Below are 23,172 nucleotides of genomic sequence, written 5' to 3'. Positions count from 1 at the left end.
TTTTAGGGTCTGAACCCCATAAACACATGATTAAAACAGAGGACTTGGGGAAAGATCTAGACTTCTTCTGAAAGATCTTTTGCTGTTTGTTTGAATTTGTGAGATGAGGCCAAGACTCTGGGTCTCAGAAATGCATGTAATAAAAATGTAATGATAGTCCCAGTAACATATGTCAAGTACACGGTATTTAATTGTTTTGGTTATTGCTGCAAAATGCTATTTTATTGTGGCACAAACTCTGCATGTCCATTATCAGCATCTCTTCTTTAGCCCTGGCTTTATGCCACTGAAATGTGGTTACTCTTCAAATGTTAACTATAATGTTAACGATTTTAATGGCCAATTATGCATAAAGGATACAATAAAAGATAGAGTATCACTGTGACAATGCTATTAAATATGTTGTCCTTCTGCCAGTATGCAACAGAAGATTAAATCCATCTTAAATTGAGCTTGATTTATGATGACTCCAAGGAGCTAAATAATTACTTGCATTGGAAAGTCAGTTTTATAAAAAGTTGTGATATTTGGGTAGCAATAACTTACAATATTTTTCATCTCTAGTTGTGGAAGAACAGTGTGTACTTTTGGTTCGACCTACAGGCTTATCATCAGCTTTTTTACCAAGAAACCCTTCAACATTTTCAAATATGCAAGCAAGCTCAAGTAAGTTGTAAATAATGTGTTTTTCCTTCAAAAATACGTATGTTCATTCCCTTCACAAATGCAGTTGTTCAGTGTAAAGACTGAAAAGAAGATAGAAAATAGAAAAGTTTCCAAATCTTGACAACCCACACTAAAGTAAATCTGTGTTGTGGACAATGAAAGAAGCTCTTTGGATTGTTTCCATGGAATTTCTTGATTCAAACATTAAATGTGCATAGTTTGATTTCCAGGCTCTGCAGCCTGTTCCCAGTTTTATCTATTATATTCAGTTTACCTAAACTCCCCTTTGCTACACTGCGTCATACTTGGAAACTGTCTGCTTAGTGTTAACATCAGAGATAGTATTTTTTCTAAACCCTCTAATTATCCTGTACCTTTCCTTCCATCTCTTGTGGGGGTTAGAATTGCAGATCTCATAGTACAGACCTCAGATAACGCCCTCAGTAATGAAAATTGATCTTTGTCAGCCCTGTTTAATTTTTATGATTGTCAGAGCATCATTATTATCTTTACCATGATTGTCATTCCCCTAAATAGATCTTTAGACCCTCATTTAATGTTAAGTGGAACTGATATTTTCAATAAAAGAGTATTATAACTGAGCATGCACTTAGCCCACGGTGGTGCTGGTGGCAGAGTAGACTGATTCCATCAGGGAAAGAAACTGCAAAGGAGTGATATTATTAGAAGAACTCTGAGGAACTTTTAAAATCACTTTGTGAAACTTTGGTCTGATTTTCCTCTCTAAACCGTGTGTCGGAGTATATCCTATCCGCATATTTCAATATATACTGTAACAGAGCAAAGCTACTTCACATGTCATTGGAACAAATATCTGTAGAGAGCTGGTGAGAATAATATCTTTATATGACATGTTACTGAGCATCTGGACATCCTTGAATTTGTCTTCTTTTCCTTCTCGGAGGTTTTATTGGGCAAATGACAGAATTTTGCGTATTTGTCCAGAATTCTCATCTGAATCAGTGTTATTTGAACAGAACCTCCAAGCAGAGGCCAGGGCATGGATTCCTCCCTCTCTCCTGTCTCGTACTGGATAAACTGAAGTGCTACCCTATTTAGTTGTTTTCCCCTCCAGCTCTTTTTATAGCCTGAGGCTGTGGGCAACTGAATGTCTCCTTAAATCTGACTGTCTCCTGCATCTGCCCAGGCCTATGTGTAGCTGGGGACATCCTCACAGCAGATATGCAAGCTGATCATATCTAGTCTGTGTCACCATTTTCCTATGTGTTTTATTGCAGGCCAAAGCTTAGCTTATGGTCCCTGATTGTTTTCATTTTGGTTTCATTTCACACCAGATAACATTCTTTGCAGTAGTTGCATGGCTGAAAATTTAAGGCCCAGGTCTTTTCTACTGATCTTATTTCCAGCGCTGGCCTGGTGGTGACAGCAGAACATCATACAATCAGTGTTACCAGGCAATTGCAGACAGGACATACACATAGCCATTAAAATAAATACATCAAAATGAAATTTGTGAAACTGTTCCATTAGCATAACTAACAGCTGAAATGTAACATAACAAATCAACACATGTGCTGCAACATTTGGTATCATTCTCAAGCTTTCCTTTTAAGGCTGCAGAAAAATTATACTTGTTTTCATTGGAACACCGTAAAGAGTCAAGCTGCAACCAATCTACAGAGTCTGCTTACGGAAGGGATGCCTTCTCAAATTCTCCACTCACCTTTGGCATAAGAAGACAGCCACTCCAAATACTCCTAAGAGAATGTGAATCAGATTCGCATGACACATTGTTATATATATTTTACTATTTATTACAGAAAGAGACCTACAGAGACAGAGTATTCCATATGCATGCTGCCGGCTTCCTGTTAGAAACAAGAACAAACCTTGATTGCTGTGTATCTGCTACTCATTGTTTCATTTGTTAGGCATTGTTATCTCAGCTTTATAATAGATAGAGTAATAAAATGCTTTCCAAGGTATATATACATTCACCTGGGGAAAGAAAGTACAGTGAGAATGAAATCTGATGGATAAGAATAATGACAAGTACTGGTAATCATCCAGGAATGCACATGGTTATTCACTGTAAACATAAGCACAGGAGTGTAAAAATTTAAAAATGAAACCAATAAAGAAATATTGGGTTTTAATTTAAAAAAAGCTATTTAGAATTAGAAAGTTTAATATAGTTATGGGAAATACAAAATTTTAATGCTAGAATCAATTTAGATAAAGGGAGTCCTCATTATTGTGAACTTGTAGGGTCAGATACAAGATTTATGTTAGTGGGAAGTGATGATGGAAGTTAAGGCAGTTTAGCCTCTCTGTTTAACACCAGCCAGTGCATTGCATTCTTCCATCATATGATTCTGCCAAGCAGCTGCACAAGCTCCTCGTTTAGATCAGAGCAATATCCATTCCTTTGGGCAGCAGTACAAAGCACTTGGACTTAAATCTTTCTTGCATTTCTTGCTTCACTCCAGTCATTCTGAAGTTGCTTATCAAAGCCTTCTTGTCTGGGGATGCATTCACACCAGAACCCAAGGCCTATACAACCCCTGATTTGGAAAGTCATAAATGAGGCCAAAGTCTTAATCTGAATTTTCTAAGCATTTTGTATAATGAGGTTCGTAATTGTAAGTAATTCCAATTGTTGTAAGTAATTCCAATTTGCAAACTGACCAAATTTGCAGATAAGGTTTTGGGTTCAATCCATCACGTATTTATAGGAGCATTTATAGCTGGCAGGTAGAAAAATTCTTGTGTTTTTCAATAGGAACAAAACAATGAATCAACAAAGTTTAATATGCACTTGATGTCATATGCTTCAGATTTTTGTATGAATTTGTTAACCTGTAAGTTCATTTAATGTAATTTTTCCTGTTGATCCCTTAGGAGATTGACCAATATAACAGTTTCAATATTCCATTGAGATTGAGAAAACCTCAAGAATTCCATGACATGGGAGTATAAAAGGCTATGATTATTGCTTTCTATAAAACGTGTCTTGCAAACTGCATTGCCCAGTGTTGAAGGCTGTGAACAGACACTTTTCCTCTTTTTGGCATGTCTTCTCAGTTGGTTTTCCTGCAGTCCTTGCCATTGAATCTGTGCAGATCTACAGATGCACCTCAACTCTGTGCAATGGACACAGGCATGAAAACTACTTCTAATTTCTCTCCTATCTGCAAGTGTATGTATTTACTTACTTGGTCAAGTCCCATAGCAATGGATTCTTACAAGAATTCAAGTAAAAAGATGCCAATTCCTCAGACACTGTAAATGTGCATCCTTCAAAGGAAGAGGCCATAATGATTACACCACCAAGGGTCTGGTTCTTTGAGTTTGGAAAAGTGCATTCCTCTAGCTAGCTTAACCAACTCTAAAGTTTTGCTTCATGTGTATTGGCAGCCCTGACTATTGGTTCTGGAGAAAAATACCTGTCTTTACTATGTTCTGGTTTTGCATGTGAAATTATACAGAACTGGGGAGAGTTCTGCAGGTAGAGCAGCCTGCAAAGGCAGTCCCTAATGTGGCAATATATTACAACATTGTTCGTGTGAGCAGATTGTCAATAGCTTTTGGTCAACACTTCTTAGTCTGGGCAATTTCTGACTTGGTAGACTGGTATTTTTTGCCAGCTCTAAAGAAGAGTAGCAAATATACTCAACCTATTTCATACAAAATCATAGGGGAAAGGAATTCCACCCAAGAAACTAGTGGTGTGTTTGTTTTTATTTTATTCTTAAAACTATGTTCAAATGATCACTCATTTAAGGAACTATTTTAATTTGTGCTAAAATATTGAGGACCTCTTTTTGAAGCTTTTTACTAATTTACAGATCCCTTCTGTTATAAGTCATAACAGGTAGAGCAATGTAGTCCTAATGACAACTGAAATGGTTAACCCCTTTTTAAAAAGGCTATTTTTAAAGATACCACGTCTTTGTATCATTGGAATTCTCCCTTCTAATTTGGCTAATTTTGTACATTAAATGTTTTGGATCAGATTTAACATGATTTAACTGAAACTTTCCTAGTGATAGGGCTCTTCAAAATAACTTTCAACTTTTGAAATCACTGCAAATATAATTAAAGTTGGTAAATTTAAATGTACCTAGGGATTTTCTGAGAAGGGTTTAATTTAGGATAATGTGGTCTTGTTTTCAGCTAGGACTCTTCCTATGGATGTCCTCTTTCTCTTACACCTTGCACCTGCGGATCATTATTGCACTGATAACGTGGGCCACAGTAGGCACAAACCATCTTTGTTTTCAGTGAAAATGTAGAAAGTGGAAAGAGTGTAGAATCCTGCATACACAATAAATACAGTAATCATAACGAGCTAACTGGGGGATGGATGTCAGCCATCATAGCCCTATATTCCTCATGACCTAATAGCAGGAGAATCTAAATTCAAATTGTAAAGGTCCAAAGTAATGGGGATATACTCTATTACTGTTGCTGTTTAAAAGAGAGAGTCTAATAAATCAACATTAATTTAAAACAAACAGAAACATAGTTATTTAATGTACTCATTCTCCCCTTGTGCTTGAAATCTAAGCACACCAGTGTTTTATTACTGCTTGAACACAGATGAAATGTATTATTTTCTTCTCTTCTGTTGCTTTGTATATCTGTTAGTTACAGCTGGACTTCAGCAACATAAGGAAATGAGAATTATCAGAATCCTGAATTCTTCATTGTCAAACCTGGGTGATAATAAATATTGAAAATGGACTTGTCAGTGCTATCCTAGAGAGAAATTCTGACTAATCTTGTCCCTGACTGTATGTTTGAAATATAGTTAGACTTTAACAATATGAAGAAGAGAAAATATTTATATGAAATATATTTTGGCAGCATCTTTTTTTGCTTGAGTTCCTAGCTGCAGTCAGAATCATGAAGTTTTAGAAAGCTATTCTGGAATATCCTTTTCCAAGATATTCCTGGGAAAAAAAGTGTTTTACTCTGAGTTTTTGATGTTCATTTTCATAGCATAGCTTATGAAATATTTAGAAGACAAGAATTTTATGTAGGGGACTGTACGAAAAAAAATTGAAATAAATAAAAACATTCCTCTGTGCTTCAAGAATGAGCTGTTAGGGAGAAGGAAATGTCCTCCAGGTTTAGCTTTCTGCTCCTTGTACATGTTGAATGGCAAAACTCTGTGCTTCAGATAAGAAGCATATTGTAACTGTTGCTTTGGTAAGGGCTTAGACCTTAGTTGTGCAGTTGTATCTCCTACACAGATCCTGTACTATGATGAGTCTCACCATTGTCAAAAAACTATGCAAGAGAACCTCCTCACAGAATGAAATCATATAATATTTCATTAATTTTAAGTTCAAATTTACAAATTACATCTCTTAGAAGAAGTAAGAGATGGCTCAGCACATATTCTGCAAAACAACAGTGTGACTTCATGAAGAGCGCAGTTGCTGTAATAATTGTGGTTATCTGAATCTAAGTATCAGCCAAATATATCCAAGTGAAAATTGCATTAAGCATTACTTTGTGGTCTAACCATTTTAACAAGTAAGAGTAAAAATGGCAGGGGGATCCATTATGTCAATAACTGAGTTTTGGACACAGTAATAATAATAGTAAAAATAAGGTAACTGTAATTAGATATATGTATTAGAAATTATAAATTAGAAATATGTATTAATTCTCTCCTTCAAGGGTCTGTAACCATTGAAATGGATGATGGCTAAGAAACAGTTTTCTTCTGTTTTACTGTAGTTCCTTTATGCAACTTACATTGCTCCATCTGCCAGTATGGACATTGAACTTCATCAGAATAAGAAAAATATGATTTATCAGAAAATCGACCCAGCTTTTGAGGACCTTTTTGACCCAGCAGAAGAACATATCCTCACTATTCTGCTGGAACCATGGATGAAAATGGTGGAAGCAGACAAATACACTTACAGAAAGGTAATATCTGGATGACAACATGAAAAATTCTTATTTTAGGGAAGAAAATCGCAAGAGCATTCATATGCAAACCTGTTGTATTTATACTCAGGAAGGGAGAAGTATTACAAGATGTTTTACTTACTCACTCCTTTCTATCCTGATATGTGGAAATAGGCTGAGCTTCTTGTGGAGAGCAGACTTCTCATCTGAAAGGAAGGTGTGTGCTTCATAGACTTCTTGGCCTGTGAATTAGGGAGGAACACATCTTGCTATGATAAAACTTCTCTTTGCACTCAGGAAGTTTCATGTTTCTGCAATTGTACTATTGATCAGAAGTAATTTTTTATGATGGGTTGCCCACAAACACTATATATTTTTAATGATAAGCACATAGTAAGGTGGTTTTCTAGAGTGTCAGTGCAGTGATAGTATGCATTTCTGGTGTTTAGAATTTAAGTGCAGCTACTGCTTAGCATAGAGTAAATGTGATATGGTGATCTATGTATTTGCCCCAAACACTTTTTAGAATGCTGCTCTAAATAAGTGGCTCAGAAGTGTACTCAGTTCTAATCCCAGAATGCTCTGAAACCTTGAATTGAGCATTCTCATGGAGGTCAGAGGAGATGGCTGCAATCCTGACTGTACCTTTGACAAATAAGAACAAGAAATGGTGATGACAGTGGTGGATGCTGTGGCTCTCTGTTCTTTACAAACTTACCTACAAGTTGCTATCTGTAGGTCAAACTCCTTCTGGGTGCCATAATACGAGAAAGATATAAAGCTATTGGAAGATGTCCTGAGGAGAGCTGTGAAGAGGATGAAGGGTTTTGTGGAGAAGCCTACAAGGCCTAAGGTCACTTGTTCAGCCTGGAAAGGAAGAGACTGAGGGGAGACAAAGTGGTCTACAGGCACCAGTCTCTTCTCTGTGGTGCCCAGTGGCAGGACCCAAAGGAATGTCCTGAAGTTGTGTTAGGGGAGGTGTAGGTTGGATATTAGGAAAAGTTTATTCACCCAGAGGGTGTCTGTGCACTGGAACAGCTCCCCAGGCCAAGTGCCAAGCCTGACAGAGTTCAAGAAGTGCTTGGACAATGCTCTCGGGCACATGGTGTGACTCTTGGGGATGGTGCTGTGCCAGGAGTTGGACTCAATGATCCTTGTAGGTGCCTTCTAACTCAGGATACTCTGTGATTCTATGATTCTAATTTCAAGTCTTTAACATCTCTCTCTTGGATATGGAAGGAGAAACTTACAGTGGGGAATCAGGAGTTAGTGGGCAGGAAGTTAGTTCTTTTTCCTGTTTTTCTTCGCTATGACCCTAATTAGATGAAACATCTCCAATTTATAGGAAATATCCTCACTTACTGCTGATACTTCTGTCAGCTTGTAATAACATGCCCCCATTTCCCCCTGCAAAATATTTTGAAATCCTTTTGCAAAAGTTTTGTAGTAGAGTATATTTTTCGTTCTATATCATGCATGCATGTAAGAACAACTGGATAAATAGATACCTAAAAGCAAAGTTGAGAATGGTCTTCTAAGCCTGTTAGGTGGTAGCCAGTATTAAACATTTAAGAATGGAGTATAAGAACAGAAAAGAAACATACAGCCATATTCAGTGCTTTGCAACCAAGGAAGTTCAAGGATCAGAGATCTTATCCACATTTTTGATTTCAATAGTCTTTGATGAGGTTTTTTTCCCCCATGGGTTTCTGTAAACTGTATCTTGAGTAATACATCTTCAGCCTCACTGTAGAAGTGGGTTTCATGGTTTAGTCGTGCAATAGGAGAAAAAAATGCGTATCTTGATTTGTTTGCAAACCCCTCCTGGATAATTTCACCTGGTGCCCTAGTTTTGTATGTCATAAGGAACAAGTGAACAATTGTTATCCTATCTCAATGTCCTATTCTCAATGTTGTTATGTTTTTACAAGTTTCTATTGTATCCTACTTCAATTAGATCTCCTTGAAACTCAAGAATCCTAGACACTTTGACCTCTCCTCCTACAGAGGAGTTCCATACCTTTGTTGCACTTCTTCCCCCATCTGTATGTGTTATTTTACATTCTTTTGATGAGATGCAAGCAGTACTCAAGGTCTGGATGCACTAAGGATTATCCAGTGGCAGAACCATGTTTTCTGTTGTGCTCTTTGTTCCGTTCCTAGTTGTTCATTCTAATTGCCTTTTGACTCCTGGTGAACTTTGAGTGGATGTGCAAAATGTAAGCTAATAGCCATCTGCAATGATTCCAAGATTTCCTTCCCAAGTAATAACTACTAATGGAAAGCCCTAATTTGGAGCTCACTGGAATGACTTAATGTTTATTATCGTTGAATTCAGCTGGCCTTTTATCATGCAGATGCTGAAGTGTCCTGATATCCTGCAGCTTTTCACAGTCAATTTAATTTTTTGCTCTGTGGAATAATTTTGCAAACTTTGTTGTCTTCTCACTCACCTCCTTTTCCAGATAGTTTCTGAATGTTTAAAAAACAACCTCAGTGCAGATCCCTGTGAGACTCCAATAGGAACCCCACCCCATAATGAAAGTTATTTATTTCTTTGGTTTTGATTTTCTACCTTCTAATTAATTCACAAGGGGACTTTCCCTCTCATCCTGTGATAACATTGTATCCTTTAGAAACTTTGAAAGTTTGAAAAGCTTAGTAAAATGAAATATACTAATCCAAACACATCTGTAAAATATTTTCTTTGCTTTTCAACATCTTTTCTAACCTTTCAGATAAATTACTTTTTCTAAATTATTTCAGCTATAATTCTTTATGACCTTCAGTGCACCTTGGAATTGCTACTTTTCATGAACCTGAAATTTTGTTTACTTCCTATCAGACTAGTTTTAGACTCTTGTAACTGTGTATTTTCTGTGCATACTATAAGAGTTGTCTAGGGTCTATTGCTGGTCCTCACTGAGTCAAGTCACCAGCACAGCTGAGGGTTTTTTACATTGCTTTTGCATAAAAAGGAGTCTGCTTTTGAGCTTTCTGAATACTGTGTTTTCACTGCTTCTAGTGATGGAAAGATTCCTCCAAAGTAAGAATTGAAGAGATATACTTCTCCTTTCACTTAATATGTGTGGCAGTTTACATCTCCTTGAGTTAACCACAGGATAATCTATTGCCCTTTCAGTTTAGAGGATGCATTGCTTTGCGCGTGTAGTTATGTGCAGTGCTCTAATAACACAAGCATCTTAATCAGAGCACGAAAAAACCAGCTAAATCCTTTTGACTGCACAATATGTGTGTTTGCGAAGAGTTATAATACAGAGACATAAAACAACCTGTTCTAGGAGGCACTAGAGTCTCTTTGTGCTAGGTGCAGGCTGATACTTAGGCACACTTCTTCCCAAGCACAAAGTCTGCTTTGTATTTTGTTCAGTCCCTGGCTCTACTCTTCCCCTTTGTTCTACTCTATAGCAGGACGTATTTGGCCCATAATGAAACAAGATATTTTATCAAGAATTAGGTGAGTCCAAAATTGTTTATTTGGGACATGTTCAGTATATACACCTATGTTTTTTCTTTAAGTGAAACATGAAATTAAGAGAGTTTCTTTTTACTGTTGACTCTCATCCTGCCTCTATCTGCTTTCTCTTTAAACTTTATGAAAAATGTTCTGAATTATTTTACAATTTGCTTTTAAACTATGTTTTCTTTTAAGGGAAAGAATAGCCCACAGTACTTTATAACAATGGAATAAAGTTGCATTGAGCCTGAAGACATTCAGATAACACGGTGATTAGTGTGGTATTCACATTTAGATGAAAGTATCATGAATATTAATCTAAACATTCTCTTCTCTGTCTGCACATAAACACTTGTATAAGATAATCACAGCTTTCTAATCTTTGTAATGGGCATGCAGATCAGTATAAGGCATTGGCTTGATTTTGCTAAATATCCTAAAATCTGCATTCAAATGGTTTAGTCAGCCAGGAGGGTCACCAAATATCTCTTGCAGTTACTGATTGTTTGTACATAACATGAAGAACTGCACTAGTTACATACATACAGCTTCTAATTAAGTTAAAAAGTGTCAATACTTCATGAATTCAAATCACACACTGTTAATTATTTAAGGAAGGGGACAAGACTGAAAGTCGGAAAGCTTTCACCTTTATTTTTTAGATATTTAAACATCTTTCTCATCTTAAATTTCTGTTTCTCCAAATCTGTGGCACTCTGTCTTTTTGACATTTCCTATTGAGAGTCCTAGTTTTAAGAACTGTTTTTCTGCTTCTCAGTGACACTTTGACATACAATTTGCTGGTATAGGCAATCAGGTACGTCTGACCCAATATACACAATATAATACATACACGATATATTATGTACACAATAGAATTTAGCAATTTTTTGAATTCAAAGTTATTTGCTTAAAGATATAGTTAGGTTATTTAGTGGTATTCTGTAGAAATCTGCATCTGATCCTACACAGATGGGAAAAGTTAGTTCTACCAGGGCTTTTGATAGAACTGTTTGTCACAAGAATGTGACTTCTTGTCTTTTCTAAACATCGATCTCATTACTGGCAAATGTATTATTTTCTATCCACTGTCACTGGCAAAGTGCCCATGTAGTTCTCCATCTTCCTATAATGTGTACTGTAGCGGTGATATAAGATATTATTTTTATTAGGTGGAGTTGGTGGAAGAAACTCAACAGCTGGACTCCGTGTACTTTAGAAAGCTCCAGGCTTTGCATCAAGTGAGTAGTTCCAAGAAGGATGAGGTAAGACAAGTACCTACTAACAAAAACAAACCCTTTCTCTATCAGAGAGGGCTCACACTTTGAGTATCAGCAATGAAAGACTAACCAGATGCTAGTTTGGAAAAGCAAATTGTCTGATTTCTACCATTCATTTTGGGGACTGATTGACAGCCACTGTGTTAATTAGATATACAGGTCTTCTGTCAGTTCCATCAACATCAGACCTAAAGTCTGTGGGATGTATTTTGGGCCCCTGCTCTTGAGTAAATACCTCCATTTCAAGTGAATTACAGGTATATATTGGATTATTTGATTATGGAACCTTCACACACTGATACGTTTAAAGCAAATAAAAAAGTAAAGCTTACTAGGAGCTGGAGCCTTAACTCAATTTATTTTCTCAGCAATCAAAAAGCTATTTCACAGAGATAGGTTATCTAATGCAATAATTATTAGAGCAAAATACAGAGGTGAAAAAAACAGTTATGCAAGCAAAATAATTTCTCCCCTCAGAGTACTGTTGCTGACATTGGGGCTCTCAAAGAAGATCAGCACTTGCATCAAGTTCCCAAAGAATTGGCAGGTCCTAATCTATCTGATCTGATCCACAACAAAGAGAAGTTAGAACAGTTCTGGGCTTTTCTTAATGAGCATTCTGCTAGGTACGTTTCTTCATTATTATTATTTTACCTGTTTCTAAGTTCAGAAGAAATCTTTTCTGAGGATCTTGGCTGTCTAAATGTTGACAGATTTTAGTCTTTTTAAAAATGTGTTTGCATATTTATGAAATACGCACGCACATTGTTCAGACAACTGAATTTTTCTTGGGGTAAAAATTCTCCTGTCAAAACATATTTGTATTACAGTTTTGCTTTCAGTTTCTGCTTTGATTAGTGGCAAACCCCTGAGTAGAACAATTAGCCTATAATGAGTAAAATTTTCTCTTTTTTAGTACAGATACAACTTAGTACATTTAAAAAATTAAAGCTGGTCATTATAAAAATGTACAAATAGAAAACAGGCAGGTTATTCTCATAGTGTGACAGCAACCACAGTTTTGTGTTTGCTGAACAGATTTAAATACTAGCTTGTAGCAGATACAGTCTTAGGCAGGGTCTTTGAAAAAGTGAGCCTGTTGTTTTTAAAAGTAAGATCTAAACAGAAGCTGACACTTTTTTTTTTGTCTTTAAACTGTCACTTCCTTCTTTTAATGGGTTCCCATGAGTTGATGCTTTGCATATTGGCTATTAATTCTAGTCAGGCACTGCTATAGCTTTCCATTGGATACTGGTCAGCTTTTTCAAATGTGCCCAGAAAGGGGCATCTGGCACAGAACTCCTCTGGCCAAGACTCAATGTCATCACTTCTGTTTATTGTCACATTGTTCCCTTTGTAGTCAGAGAGAGAAATACACACTTCTGGACACAATACACCTAATTCTGAAGGTAACATCTAAAACCTATTTGGCTGAATCATTCCTAAAATGGTTATTTCTTCTTAGTGACTACAAAAGGGCTGCAGATAATGAGTTCAGATGGATATTCTTATGCTGTAGGTGCTTATAGTCAGGTAACTTCTGAGTTAGTTGTCTAGAGCAGTGGTCTCCAAACATTTTTGCTTGCGCATCTCATCAGTAAAAACTTTTTGAGCGTGGAACTCTAGTATATATATACATATATATGTGTATATTTAATTTTTTATAGATTATATACATGTGCTACTAAAGTTTTAATATTTTCTTCCTGCCCATCTACAAATGGTCTTGCACACCCTCTTCACACATCGCAGTTAGGAGACCACTAGTCTTGAGTTCCTCTCTAACTGGGGAAATGGTAGGAATCAGCAGGTAACAGGTCCTGGACAGGTGTGCTGAATTGTGTCTGGTATTTCCTGCTTCTTTGTTAGTCACAGACAAGTCCCATCTTAACTGGTAGAGCCAGGTAGAGAAATGTTTAACTTCTGGACTTTTTTTTCCTTTTTTGTAAAAATTCATAATGAAGAAAAATATTTGAAAAAGTCTCACTGAAGTGTTTTAGGGCTGGGTTCAGACTAGTTACTCCGGAGTCCAGTGGGCATGCTACAATAAAGGTGCTTAATGGTACTATAATCTGAAGGGATCCTAGAACTAATGCAGTCTGGAAAATTTAAGAAAAAACCAGACATGTAATTTGCCTTTTCATCAAAACTTATGGCTTTGATAACGTCCAATCGTAAGTGATCCAAGTTTCAGGAAGGAAAGGCTGCTGAGTACCTGCACACAAAATGAAGAAACTAAACAAAGCTCCATTAATTAATGCTCTGTTAAATATATGGGATATATTCACGCAATTGCAGGACAATTTGTGTTACTTTGGGTTAGTGAATTACACTTATTAGTCTCGCCAGGCTAATTGACTGTGGATGTGCTCCTGATCCAGTATGCCAGGATAAGTCACCACTAAAAAGTTTATCTAACACACTTGAAGATTATATATTTTGCTTTTTAAATTAGGTGTACATATTTGGTCGGTTGTCTTAGGTAGATGCCAAGGAGTTACTCCATAAACCACAGTAACTTGGATCACTTGCATTTGGGTGAACTTAGTCATTTTGTGATGAACTAGCAAAAGAAAGAATTTTAGTCTCAATAGAATTTAGGTCTGTAATGGTCTCAAAAGACTTTTGAAAGGAGAACATCTGTTCTTAAATCAGTCAGATGCTTTTGAACATTTTACTCATAGATTAATGTTTTGAAAAAGCCAGTTATTAACTGAATGGAAAACTGAAACAGATTTGTCTGAATTCAATGTTTCATATTTCCTGCTGCAAATACAGTGAATGTACTCACTAAAATGCTCACAGAACTTCAGCTAATAAGATACTGTTGGAAAACAGTCATATAAATTAAAAACTGAAAATTGTAGATATGTCATTTATTCTGTTGCCTGGTTTAGAGAACAAAACCATTCGATGATTCTGTGAAAAAAAACTTAAATTTACAATGTATACTCAGATATTATGAACAAAATATAGATTGTGAATTGCATCATTGGAATGATTTGTCACTGACTATGACTAATTAGATAAGTAGTAGAATTGGTAATTTATGAGAAGGCAGCCCACAAAAAGCCGTAGAAACAAATTTTACCATTAATTGTTTTTATCTGCTTAACTACAGACTGACTTAAACTCTAGAACTTCACAAGGGGCAGGAAGGGGGTGATTTCTTTGGCTGATGTTCCCAGCTGTCATCCCTACTCCTTTCTCAGGCGATCTAACAAGGAGACAGAGCGGGAGGCATCGACTTGTCTCTCAGTGGCTCACAGCCTCAGTACTGATTCAAATTCTCATCTGTTTCATTTTTCATTCTCTCTGTGAGCTCTGCACTATGGTTCTGGTTCACAGTCCCTGCTGGTTTTAGCAGTGGCATATTGAGGAGTTACTCCTTTCAGGGTACTCCAGATGGCATCCTAAGTGAAATCTCTAAGATGTGTATTTGCTCTGCCTGTTCAGCAAGTGCCATGGTCTCAGCAGATGGTACTAGCAGAGAAAAAATGACATAAAATTTGACCTGGTATTTAGGTTTTGAATACTTTGGTGGGTTGTGGTTAAACTAATAACTCCCTAGAATGTTGATGAAATTAACTCAATATTGAAATAACATGCTGTTTAAATTTGTCTGTAGCATGGATCTCATGTGCTGGCTAGATATTGAAGAGTTTAAAAAGATGCTGCACAAGGATAAAGAAAAAAGTAATGAAAAATCTAAGGACATTAAAAACAAGTACTTAAACAACAGGTACTTCTTTGGACCCAACAGCCCAGCTACCAGAGAACAACAAGGAAAGGTAGCAGTTACAGAACTATTCATAAAGAACATTCAGTGTGAATGTGACTGAGATAAAAACCCATAAGTGGGTTTGCTCCAGCTTTTCCCCAAGCTATCTCTTCAAATCTTGCCTATATTTTTGTCCAGAAATCTGGTTCTGTTCTGGTTGTATAGGTCCCTTCCTTCCTGCTCAGGCTTTTCTTCCCTACCACTTACAGAACATCTTTCTTAAACTGTGATCTGTGGCCATGGCCAGAGCATGCACAAGACAGCTCAGAAAAAGTGTAAAAATTACTTTCAGGCACAGTGACTTGTTCCAGCTTTCTATTTTAGTATGTCAGTAAAGCCACAGACAACAAGTCTGAGCTGTGGTACTGATATATCTTGATACTTAGGCAATTTTCTTGGTCAAACTGGGGTATTATTTGCCAGAGTCTGTATCCTATTATAGGTAGGACAAATGTAATCTGTTCCCTTTTATGAAAAGTACATGTGAGCCTTGGGTAAGCATGCATTAAGGGCTTTGCTTACAGTTAAGCTCATGCTTTGCTAAATCAAGGATGTAGAGAGATAAAGGACTTTTGGTATACACAAAAGTTTATGTCATGTGTTATTGTATTTGGATTGCTTAGCTAATGCATTCAGGTGGAGGAAGGAGACAAAGCCTTCATGATCAACTTTCGGCAGCCGTTCTGCTAGAAGTTCAGCAATGTGTCCAGAAGAGATTAGAAAAACAATGGCTGCCATTGTTCCTGGCAGATGAACACCATGGGGCAGAAGGACAAGCAAAGGTAATTTTTTGACAACGGCAACACATACAGGCATTGTTTTTTGTTTGGCTCATAATTTACCATTGGGATAAAAAGGTTTAGAGGAAAAGCAGACCACATCTTACTTTCAGTTTACATTGAAAGCATGTACAGGTTGAAGCATTTATCTTGGTAGGTTCATCTGAAGGCTTAATTTAGCTGACAGTATTACTGTTAGATCCTAAATCTGAAGGAGCTGGTGTTAGCTCTGCTGCCATCCAGGCTGCCAGGAGAGTGAACTAATCTTTGCTGTAGTGCTACACTCTCCCCGTGCCATTTTGCCTTGGCCATACCGTTGCACACTGAAGAAATACTGCTTTGTGTAAAGGATTTGCCCAAGGGGACCAGAACACAAGCAGATGAGTGGGCTTCCCATGCCATAATTCTTTCTCTTACGCTGTCCACATTCTCCCATCTGGAGCTGCAGTGCCTGTAGAAATGACTTCAGGACTTGTGAAATTCTGCTGAGTGGGGAGCTTAACTGCTACAAGCCTTGTTCCAATTGGTTCTTTCAGAAAGTTGCCAAAAAGCTGGGAGTGAGGAGCCTTTCACTCCTGCTGGTTCATTAGAAAGACTGAGGAATGGGCAGAGCTAACATCTGCCTTTTATGAGTGCCTGTGTGGCTGTGATCCTTGTAAGGGGATCATCCTGCTGGTGACAGATGCAAAGACTTGGGGTTTCCACTTCCACAACAGCTCTGACATGTGAATGTCATAGCAGAAGGAAACTTCACAGTTCCACCAAGCAGACACATATGCAACTGCATTGATTCATAAAACTCATTTTCTGTCATCTTTATAACATCAAGAAGGTTGTCAGAAGTGTTGTCAGAAGTGCATATAAACGGAATCCTTTCAATTGATTCAGAACACTAAGGAATCTGAAAGATATACATTCGAATAAGAGAAATTGTAATTTTAATAATGATTATGTTAATTCTGTAAAAAAATCCTAACCCTCTGCCATTTTTAGCTGAACTCTGCCTCCTTTACAAGCCCTGGCACAAGACCAAGCAATAGCGCTAAAGCTGCTTCCAGGTCTGAAAGCTAACTCATGCCTCTTTTTGCACCTGCTGCACTGTGTTGGCTGGGAGATTAGCCCAAGTAGTTTAGAAAATGCTCTATTCAACTCAAACAGTTTACAGGAAATACATACTTCTAATGAGCTTTTAGTCTTTTCCTAACTCCATTTATGTCCGATTGCTATTTTCTCTTTCTTATTGAAAAGTCAGAGGATGAAAAGGTTCTTTGAAGAAAGTATTTTAGAAGAAGTGAAACCAGATGACATTCTCCGCTGGCTTCATATTTCACAGTGACAAAACAGTGTGGGCATGCTATGTAGTCCTTATTCAGGAAACCTGCCCTTTGTTTGAGGTGTAATTTTGCTACAAAGAAGTTGCAGGATCAAGTCTGTATTTCTGATACAGCTGTACAAAGGAACTAAAAACATCTCATACTAAAAAAAATCAAACCCAACATTTATTCCTCACATAAGTGGTCCCTCAGAACATTATGGGTAAAGTAAACCAGTTTACTGAGTGCACAGCTTGACTGCTATTGCCTCTTGTCTTCTCTAATTCCCCAGTCTTAATGAGCAGGTGCTCATTTATAGCTGAAGAAGGGATGGCATTCTGCGCAGGTCCACGACAAGTTTCAGACATAAAATCCATAAGAAGACATATGAACTGTTCTACCACTGGGGTCTTAATCATTAGAAGGCTGAACAAGAAAGAAGAATATTTAAAAAAATAAAATAATAATCTTCTGTTCAATTATAGATAAGGGACATAACTGAAGATCTTTCACGCAAAGACCTGCAAAAGACAACCAGGATGTGGAAGGCAAATAAAATTTACTGCATCTCTCGTGTCTGCAGTTTCACAGTCTTTTTCATTTGGACCTTGCACATTTTTCACAATTTCCCTGTTGACAGTCTGAGGCCCAAATGTAATGTTGAAAGCAATCATGATTGTACTGGTTATAGTGGACTGATTACTTACATTACTCCTGATTAGCTCCGTGCTGGATGTTCATGGTAAATTTCTCTCCCTTTCTGTCTGGAGAGGTCATACTTGAAAATAAAGGTCTCTTGTCCTGGGCTTTGGGGCACTATTAACACTCTTCAAACTCATATTGTACCTCTAATTCACATTTATCTGTATTTTGCATGCAGTGGACTTATTTGGACAAGCTGTTCATTCCAGCATCTGGTAGTTTATTTATTATTGCAAGTGGATTACGTGCAGACACAAAAGGGAATGTGAAGTATGCAGTGGAGTGGGCAGGTTTAATCATATCTCACAGTATCTGTTTCGTTTAGAATTGTATTTTAATCTCACACCACTGAGATAATATCAAATTTGAACTTTTTAAACCTTTGTAATAATACATTTCATCAGATGTTTGCCAGTTTTTTCCTCTTGAAGAACAGTGAACTTTTTGTGATTGCCAACATACAAGTTGTGTACATTTGTTCAGTTGAACTTTTATTGTCTGTTGAAATCAAACTAGAGACCCGGTCACCAATTATCCATGCAAACCATCAGCACAAAAGGGATCCAAAGTGCATGTGGGTTCTGTTAACTGAGTTTTCCCTTTGTCTGTTTGTCAGGAAGATGGTTGTTTTCCGTGTTCTGCTTCAAGGCTGTTGACCCATAAAATAAGCAGTGTTTATATACTAGTGTAGGGATGGAAGCAACATTTTGTTCTTCCCTTCATGAATATGCCCTAGAAATAATTTTTCCCCGAAGTTCCCTAAATCCTGGTCACAGGGAATAGATCACGTTTGGAGAATTGGAGAAGGGCTGAGAAGATCCAGTGTTACTGCCTAAATTGAGCTGACTTTATTTTAACCAAAGGACCCTCTGGACAGCCACCACCCTCCTTCTTGCCAGGGTATGCTCTCACCCCGGAAGGCTCTGCAACAGGACACTGAGCATAACCTCTGTTTTTAAGATAAGCTGCAGAAACCCTTTCAGCTTAGGATCAGGTTAGATTTCCAGGACTGTTGGTAACAACTAAAAATGTTTCTGACCCATGCTCACCATTGAACAGCACTCCACCCCTCCAGGACTTCAAGAGTTTTAAACCACTTTTAGAAGATGGTTTTCATTCATCCATCTGATAACAAAAGGGGGTTTTTTGGTTTGCTCCTCAGCAACAGCACAAGAACTGTTTGTTCAGGAAGGCAGGCCAGCATGAACTTCAGTTCAAACAAACTGTCCCTGCATAAGCCATCTTTCTTTCTCCACCCTTTCCTGGCTGCCTACTGTTCTGTGCTTGGCAGCATGAGGATTTCCAAAATGTCTCAAGGATTTTAAATTCTATTTTGCTATTGGTAGCTTTATTTCACAGAGAGCAAACTCTCTGGCTTCTGTTGGCGATCATGGCAACACATTTCAAACCTCATTTTGGTGGTGAGATCCCTGTCAGAAGCATTTTACAACTTCAAGCTATGTGGTTTGTGTGTTCCTTTTTCTTTGTTGTTTGTTTGCATAAAACTCAAACTGTTCTCTAGAAAAGTAGCCCATTTTCATAATCAATAACAATAGCTGTTTCTATACTTTGTAGTCATATGGTCTAAATCATTGTCAGTCATTTCCTCTCCCATCACATCTTCCAAAAAATGTTCCCCAAACCAAACGGGGAAAAAAAAAAGGAAAGGAAGAAATGAAACCTTGCCACATTTTATTGTATCTATGTCATAAATTCGTAAACTACTGAAAGTTAGGGTCAGTGCAAAGATAAGAATCAGACAGTTTACACTAACTAATGCCTTTGTTACTGCTTTTTGAAACAAAGTTTATTTGGTGCATCTATTTCTTCTTTTGACAGCATGTGGACAATAAGAGCGTTTCTTCATCTAGTGAAATAATTGCTTTCCGCAAAGCACTGTTGGATCCAGTGACAGGAAATCTGTTTCAACGTTTTGTGTCACTGAAAGGAGACCTACTGGGGAATGGAGTGCTCTTTTGGCAAGAGGTGCAAAAGTATAAGGTATGGTGGTAAAACGGAGCAAAAGGAAAAGTATTCAATTTGCAAGTAGATGCATCCATTCTTGCATATTAGGAGAATTTTAACAAAAATATTTATGAGCATTCTGTTGTTCATAGTAAAGCCTCTTTCACTGTTTAAACTGGTTTTTTCTTCAATGAAAATCCTCACATCTTAAAGGTAGCTATTTTTGACTCAAATGCATTATCCCTGTATTTCTTTATGCTTCTTCAAACTGTAACATTCTTCAGAGTCTCTAAAGAAACACTGCTAACTCACTAACGCCCAGAGTTTGGTATACATCTGTTGAGCAGTAGAAATATGCAAGCATTAAAATGTTCATTCTGTCTTTATAGCTGCTATCTGAATTTGTAATTTCTCAAAAATGAGAGATAACTTTTAAATTCAATCAAATCTACAGATGTAAAGATGGTATCCACCCCAAAATTGTACCTATATGTACAATGCAGACCCCAGCTCCCTTGAATTTTGTAGAATCAAATTTGACTTGAGCTAAGCTTGGAACCAAAGTGAAATGTGATGGCAAAGGTCAGCAGGATTACCTCTCTCCCAAATAGATGTAGTTTTGTGAAATTGCTGCTATGTGTGTTGAAACCCAATGGAAAACCTCTGGAGTGAAACTTTAAATCAGACTGCAACCTCCTAGGAACACCCTGGATTGAATGCAGGAACGCCACAGATGTTTCATGTGTTCCTCTTTCCTTTTGCCTCTGGGATAGCAAAAGTGCTACCAGAGTGCAGAACCTCTCCTGGGCTCCTGAACATAGCCCATGTGGACAGGGCAGGCAGGGAGCATGAGATTAGCTAACATGGTCAGAAATTGGGCTGTAAGCACAGCTGATGTTGCAGTAGCACTTGGAGAGCCTCTGCAGGCATCTGGGTGTATTTTCACTGTTTAATTTTATGAATTTGAATTTGGTGTCTGCTTTAGAAGGTGAAGCTCCTCTGTTTCCAGGGGACAATCTCTCTTCCTCACGAAGGCTCTGATCCCCAGGCAAGGAATCACAGTCTGAAATGCTCTCTGGGGTTGCTGCTGTCTCTCTTGTGGTTACAGAGTGACTAGCTTAGATTAAAACTCTGGTATGAAGGCATCTGGTGTTCCACAACATAAATCCTTTTCTAGATATTTGAAGTTTTTTTGAGACTTGTGACTCTTCATTGCTACATTATGGAGGACATGGAAACTTTCTGCAAATTAATGTAGAGTGTAGGTTAAACTCTTTTCTTTGTAGGACTGCTCTCTGAAGAAAGCCTTTATTGTTTTTTGTCCCACCCCTTTTCCTGCATTTATGTTAATTTTATTTGTCTTGTTATCAAGAAAAAGTACAATCGGACCATATTTCTCCATGCATGCAATTTGTCATGGTTGGCAGTTGATGCTCTTTGTAGAAGCAAAGGGCTGGAGTAGTAGGAGTGTTGTGGGTCAGGCTGAACTGCAGGAATATTGCCAAAGGCGTGGGCAGCACTTTGCACAGTGCATATTTGTATTGTCTGAGCCCTATCATGCCATCAGTTTAGACAGAACTCCCTTTAGGAGTCAATGACTGCATCGCTCCCCATAACCCATCAGGCTGGCGGCACATCTTGGGACAATCCAAAACCAAGATTTTTTTTTTAAACAAATATGAAGAAACATAACTCTGTGGATCATTTCCATCTGTTCATCTATGCTTGGTCTCATCTCTCTTCATATCATATGGCTTGTTTGTCTTCCCTCTTACTACAGCTCTCTGCCTTCTATGCTAGATGAGCAAAGAAAGCCATAATAGATATTCTTAGGATATATTGAATATGTTTTTGCATTGCCTTACTTTCTTTATTATAGTTGTTATCATTCTTTTTTTTTTCGTTTCCAAAACTAAAAGTATTCATAATAAAGCAAGCCAACTCTTTCACATACCACATTTCTGGTTAAAAGCCATGGTTTTAATTTCTTTGCAAAGTAAATATATAGCCTTCTATAACAAAACTAAATTCAGATTCTTCATTTAAAGAGCTCTCTTCCTGAAAACTCTAGAGTGATCATTGTGTCTCTTAATATATATGTGATAGTCTCCTTGTGTTATATAAATTTCTTGATATAGATGGACAGAGGCAAAGTTCATGTTTCAAAGTGTTGGAAGGACACTCTTTGAATTATTTTTCCTTCATGTCAAAGTCTAATGCTGGCATTCTCAGCATGTCAAAATGCAGTAATAACAGGTTTTACAAGAACAATAGGATCACATTAAAAAGTAGAAAAGCCCAGTGTTCCTCTGACATCTCACTCCTGTAAGTTCAGGTTTGTTTTTTATTCTATAGTGCACAGAGTTATTTCAAACCCCGAGGTTTTGGGAAACTAAAAAATCGTAATGAATGGTGAAAGTAGAAGATTTCAATAAATAGAAGATTCTAGTGGTAGCTGAAATTGTCCCCTCTTGTGACAACATTCCTGGTTAGAATATCTTGTACCCTCTAAATATTTCCCCTCTTTTGCTGGAGCACTTAAAACATTTCTTTATCTTTTAGTTACCATGAATATGCAAGTCATAGCAGGCTCATTGTGAAAATCAGTGCATTTCACACTTGTAGATGGCTTTCTCTTTTCAGAAATGTCTCCTATTTGCCAGTAATGTACTTAAAATCTAAGCTGTTCCATCAGAACATGCAGGCAGAGATTATCACCTAAAAGCAATGGTTTCTATGTATCTGCATTTGCAAACCAGAAGCCCCATTCATGTCTTAAGCATGGTTTTGACCATGCACATTTACCAAAATAATTTTGCCCTGCATACTGAAGGAATTTATTGTATAATTATTTTTGTATGACTATTACTCTTTGATCACTGGCCCCCTGTAAATGTTCTTGCATGCGTCTCTCTCCATTGACTGAAAAGGCTATTTTTCATCTTTCAGGACTTGTGCCATTCTCATTGTGCTGATGCCATAGTTCAGAAAAAGATCACAGCTATTATTGACTGCTTTATTAATTCTGCCATACCCCCAGCTTTGCAGATTGATATCCCACCTGAACAATCAAAGAAGATTGTGGAGCGTAGGAAAGAACTGGGACCTTACATTTTTAGAGAGGCACAGGTAAGAAGCCGGGCGAATCTCGACCTGTGTAATAGGTCTGGCTAGAGACTGTGTGCCTGATTTTAAGAAGTTTTCATTGCTTATGTGACAGTTAGGACTCCACACATAAGCCTGGGCTTGAAGGAGAAAACTATAGTCATATATTTCAATGAGACTGGTGGAGATGAAA

At 37.4% G+C, this 23,172-nt stretch overlaps 1 protein-coding gene across 1 annotated transcript in view; it reads left to right on the top strand.

Annotated features, from left to right (window-relative positions):
* RGS22 (regulator of G protein signaling 22) overlaps positions 1-23,172 on the top strand; it is a gene marked incomplete at both ends in the record, with an annotated part of 58,685 nt that overhangs the window by 28,005 nt on the left and 7,508 nt on the right. The window contains 8 exons of the mRNA XM_082287221.1: positions 565-666; positions 6,400-6,594; positions 11,227-11,319; positions 11,812-11,960; positions 14,963-15,125; positions 15,739-15,897; positions 19,749-19,910; positions 22,824-23,003. Of these exons, the coding sequence (XP_082143347.1) occupies positions 565-666; positions 6,400-6,594; positions 11,227-11,319; positions 11,812-11,960; positions 14,963-15,125; positions 15,739-15,897; positions 19,749-19,910; positions 22,824-23,003 (1,203 nt within the window). The remainder of the gene's footprint in view (positions 1-564; positions 667-6,399; positions 6,595-11,226; positions 11,320-11,811; positions 11,961-14,962; positions 15,126-15,738; positions 15,898-19,748; positions 19,911-22,823; positions 23,004-23,172) is intronic.

This window comes from Coloeus monedula, assembly GCF_965178545.1.
Source record: "Coloeus monedula genome assembly, chromosome: 1".
In the NCBI taxonomy this organism is placed as follows: domain Eukaryota; kingdom Metazoa; phylum Chordata; class Aves; order Passeriformes; family Corvidae; genus Coloeus; species Coloeus monedula.
Note: the sequence above shows the minus strand (reverse complement) of the source record. Positions and strands in the feature narration are given on the sequence as shown.